At 39.0% G+C, this 4469-nt stretch overlaps 1 protein-coding gene across 1 annotated transcript; it reads right to left on the minus strand.

Moving 5' to 3' along the window:
- Nucleotides 1-3359: 3359 nt before the first annotated feature.
- LOC107721249 (gastrula zinc finger protein XlCGF7.1-like) lies at nucleotides 3360-4199 on the minus strand. Its single transcript, XM_016529179.1, has one exon. The coding sequence runs from the start codon at nucleotides 4197-4199 to the stop codon at nucleotides 3360-3362; it is 840 nt and encodes a 279-aa protein (XP_016384665.1).
- Between the last annotated feature and the right edge of the window lie 270 nt (nucleotides 4200-4469).

The raw sequence follows: 4469 nt of genomic DNA on the forward strand, positions 1-4469 counted from the left end.
ATATATATATGTTGCGGCAGCCACAATCAAAATGAGTAATTGACCTTTGGAAATAAAGTTACACTTCAAATAAAGATGATAAATGTAACATTATGCCAGCAGGAGGTGGTGACCAGTGACTGTTAAAATGTACCTGATGCCTGAATCATTCATTAAAGAGATTTGTTCAAAAACAAGTTTTCATTTATTTAAAATGATTTTTTTACATAATAATTAAATAGATTCATTTATAACATTTTAGACATTTGTAAACAGACTAATTATTTTGTTTGGTTGTCTTATTTTGTCTGGTTGTCTAATGTATTGTTTTCAGAATCGTGGAAGAACCTTGATCTCTATTCTAAAAATCAATTACCATAGCTTAAAAATACATAATATATATGGAGTATGGCTAGTATGTTGCTAAAATGTTTCTAGTTTAACACATTGTTAACATGTTTTAGCACATTGCAATCATATTTCTAACATTTTAGCATTTTGCTTGATCCTTGGGGCAAGAAAGCACAGGAAGTGCTCGTAATACAAAGTTTCAGACATTGTTCAGTACGAGCTAGAACAGGGTGAGTAAAAGTGAAAGCATAGTTTTTTTTATTAAGATGTAGTCAAATGTTGATGGAAGAGATGAGTTTTCAGCTGTTGCTTGAATATTGTCATGAATTCGTCATTCTGGATGGTGGTGGGAAGATCAGCAAGGAATGTGAATGGAAAGGTTTTGGAAACTGATTTTATGCCTCTGTGATGGTAACACGAGGCGTCGCTCACTTGTAGTGGAGGGGGTGTAGACTCATAAGAGTGAGTTGAAGTAGGAGTGTGCTGAGCCCTTGGCTGTTCTATACGCAAGCATCAATGTCTTGAGCTTGATGCGAGCTGCAACCGGTGACCAGTGTAAAGAGATAAAGCGAGGTGTGACATGAGCTCTCTTGGACTCATTTAAGACCAGGCGTGTTGCTGCATTGTGAATCATTTGTAGAGGATTGATTGTGCATGATGGAAGTCCAGCCAGAAAAGCATTGCAGGAGTTCAGCCTAGAAATGACAAGCACTTGGACAACAAATTGTGCAGCATGTTCTGTTAGGAAGGGCCTGATCTTCCTGATGTTGTGCAAAGCAAACCTGCATGATCAAGCGGTCTTTGCAATGTAGTCCTTGAAGGTCAGCTGGTCATCAAAGATTACGCCAAAGATTTTTGACAGAACTTGATGGGGTAATTGTTGATGAACCTAGCTGGATGGTGAAACTGTGCTGTAGAGTCTAATACCTCTCCTGAAATTCGTTCTGTTAGGAAGGGCCTGATCTTCCTGATGTTGTGCAATGCAAACCTGCATGATCAAGCTGTCTTTGCAGTGTAGTCCTTGAAGGTCAGCTGGTCATCAAAGATTACGCCAAAGATTTTTGACAGAACTTGATGGGGTAATTGTTGATGAACCTAGCTGGATGGTGAAACTGTGCTGTAGAGTCTAATACCTCTCCTGAAATTCTGTCTCAGACTGGCCTTTACTGGCCACCACTGACCCGTGATATTGAAACTGTGGGTTGGCCTCTGAGGGGGACCCACTTCTAAAGTCTGGTCTCTCGACTGAGGCTGTTGAAACCATTCTCAATGCTAGAGCTGCCTTCACAAGGGGACTGTATGCTTTGAAGTGGCAACTCTTTTAATCTTGGTGCAGCGTGACTAAACCCATTACACTGTCCGCTTATTCCAGTGCTGGAGTTTCTCTAAGAGGGGTTGTCAGTAGGGTTGACCCCTGGTACACTTAAGTATGTATAAGTGGCAGCTTTTGCTGCTGGGCATGTGCCTACTGGGTGTGCCTCATTAGGGAATCTTTCCCAATGCTGCATCTAACTCCGCTTTTAGACATACACTCTTGAACTATACTAACCATTTCACCTTGGGGGAATACCTGCCGCCATCCTGAAGTGCATTCAACTTTGTCATGTAGGTGAGGGAAGTTTATTTGGACAGACTCTTGACCCCTCGATTTTGACAGAGTCAAGTCAAGTCAAGTCACCTTTATTTATATAGCGCTTTTAACAATACAGATTGTGTCAAAACACCGCTATTAGCAGAGGAAGCGAGTCTACTCGATATGTACACTTCAAGCAGGGGATTTCAAGTGATCAAGGGCTTAGGGCATTCCATTTAAACATATATCTTAAGGGTTCTGCCAGTAGTGGGCATAAGAATATCTAAGCATATATCTATGTAATTAAGATGGAGAGAAGATAGTGAGGGAAGGGCATACAAATAAGACTTAAAAGCAGCTCCAGTATCTTGTTTTGTATGTGGTGCCAGACATCTGAGGCCTATCTGTTCAACAAGATTCCTTTCCCTGTGATATTTATAAAGTCCTTTCTATAGGTTTATCAGATGCCCCATTTGAGCCTTTGGAGTCAGCATAAGAGGAGTTTCTAACCTTTAAGTGGTTCTGTTGCTAACATTAACCTCAGTGAAAAGAGTAGGAGACTTGCAGGCCCTTTCAGTTGCCTCATTCTGCTTGGCCTTTGCACCTGGACTGCTCTCTATAGCTCTCACGGTACTTTGATGTTATATAACGATCGATCGGCACAGCGCAAACAGCCAACACCTGGTTATTTTAGATAAAAAGTATCATAAAAAGTATTATAAACCTGACATAAAATAGTGAAAGCCTATGCTATGAGATGTTGTTATAGTGAAACAAACCTGTGTGTGCACTGTGAAGAGGTATCATATCACAAGTGCAGTATGGAGTACCACAAGGCTCAGTACAAGGACCGTTGATTTTCATGTTTTACATGTTATCCTTTGGAGATATCATCAGGAAACATGGTGTTAAGCTTTCACTGTTATGCTGATGATACTCAGCTCTATATTTTTTGGGACCGTTGATTTTCATGTTTTACATGTTATCCTTTGGAGATATCATCAGGAAACATGGTGTTAGCTTTCACTGTTATGCTGATGATACTCAGCTCTATATTTTTTGCGGACAGACGAATTAGCCAAGACAGTTAATTTCAAGCAGAATTATCAGACATTGTACTACAATGATGCTGCACGGATGCTACAGGAGTATCAAATTAAAGTATCACTTGTATCAAATTGTCAGAGAGCACCGATTTGTTTAAATAAAGACACAAAATACCTTCATACTGATTTAGATTTTTTTTTTTAAAGGATTGCAGTAGTGTTCATTCAAGTGGAAATAAATATTACACAGTTCTAGTTTAAGACTCATTTACACACTTAGCAAAATCATTTTTAATGTTTGATTATGAAACATGAACATTTTGTTATTTTCTTAGTCTTGACCTCCAATGAGAAGAATGACAGTATAACTTCTCTACCACAGGCTCCTCCCCACCAGACACTGTAGCCAATCAGAATCTGCAGCCTAGTGATGTCACCATCCAGCGCAAGGAACAGTGTGAACACATGTAAGGTGTTTCTCCAGTGTGGATCCTCATGTGTGGCTTCAGGTGACTTTTAACAGTGAAACTCTTCCTGCACTGATCACACGTGTACGGTTTCTCTCCTGTGTGGATCCTCTCATGTGCTTTCAAACTTTCTGACTGACTGAATCTCTTGTCACAGTGTGAACACATGTAAGGTTTTTCTCCATTGTGGATCCTTTCATGTGCTTTCAGATTTGAAGACCGACTAAATCTCTTGTCACAGTGTGAACACTTGTAAGGTTTTTCTCCAGTGTGAATTCTCTGGTGCTGTTTTAAATGATTCACATGAATAAATGTCATTCCACACTCACAGCACATATGAGCTCTAACACCAATATGAATTTTCTCATGTGTATATAAACATTGCAGCCTTGAAAAACTCTTTCCGCACACAGAACATGAATGTGGCTTCTCTTTCGTATGAACAGTCATGTGTGTCTTCAGGTCAGATGCCCTAAGAAATGTTTTGCTACATTCATTACATGTGAATGGCCTCCCTCTGGTGTGAACTCTAATGTGAATCTTAAGACTTTCTTTGTACATGAAACTCTTCCCACATTGATCACATGTGAACGGCTTCTCTCCAGTATGAACTGTCACATGAAGCTCATGATTATGTTTGTTTGTGAAACTCTTTCCACACTGAGTGCATGTGAAAGATTTCTTGGCTCTACTTTCCTTTAAAAATTTATTTTTAGTCTTTGAGCAACTCAAAGGTTTCTCCTCCACCTCACTCAGTTCTTCACTTTCCTCGCTCTCTTCCATCAGTCCTGAAATGAATGAAAAACTGTTTAATTTTATTTTCAGTACATCAAAATAATTAAAAGAGAGAAATACAAAGTGAAATGACAAAAAACGTTGTTTTTTTTATTACATAAAAATAGTACAAAAATAAAGAATATGACGTGAAAGGACATAAAAGTGAACACTGATTTAACAAAGTAGACAACTGCTATAAAATATTCCGATCACGGTGATGCTTTTTTTTTAAATACATTTCTTATACGCCCCTGAAACTTGGTTAAGGCTAGAAGG

Source organism: Sinocyclocheilus rhinocerous, unplaced genomic scaffold (genome assembly GCF_001515625.1).
Source record: "Sinocyclocheilus rhinocerous isolate Xijiao unplaced genomic scaffold, SAMN03320098_v1.1 scaffold7904, whole genome shotgun sequence".
NCBI classification, from domain to species: domain Eukaryota; kingdom Metazoa; phylum Chordata; class Actinopteri; order Cypriniformes; family Cyprinidae; genus Sinocyclocheilus; species Sinocyclocheilus rhinocerous.

Bases quoted from the DNA above. Each gene is read 5' to 3' on its own strand.
- LOC107721249 (XM_016529179.1), bottom strand. From the start codon at position 4,199: ATGGAAGAGAGCGAGGAAAGTGAAGAACTGAGTGAGGTGGAGGAGAAA.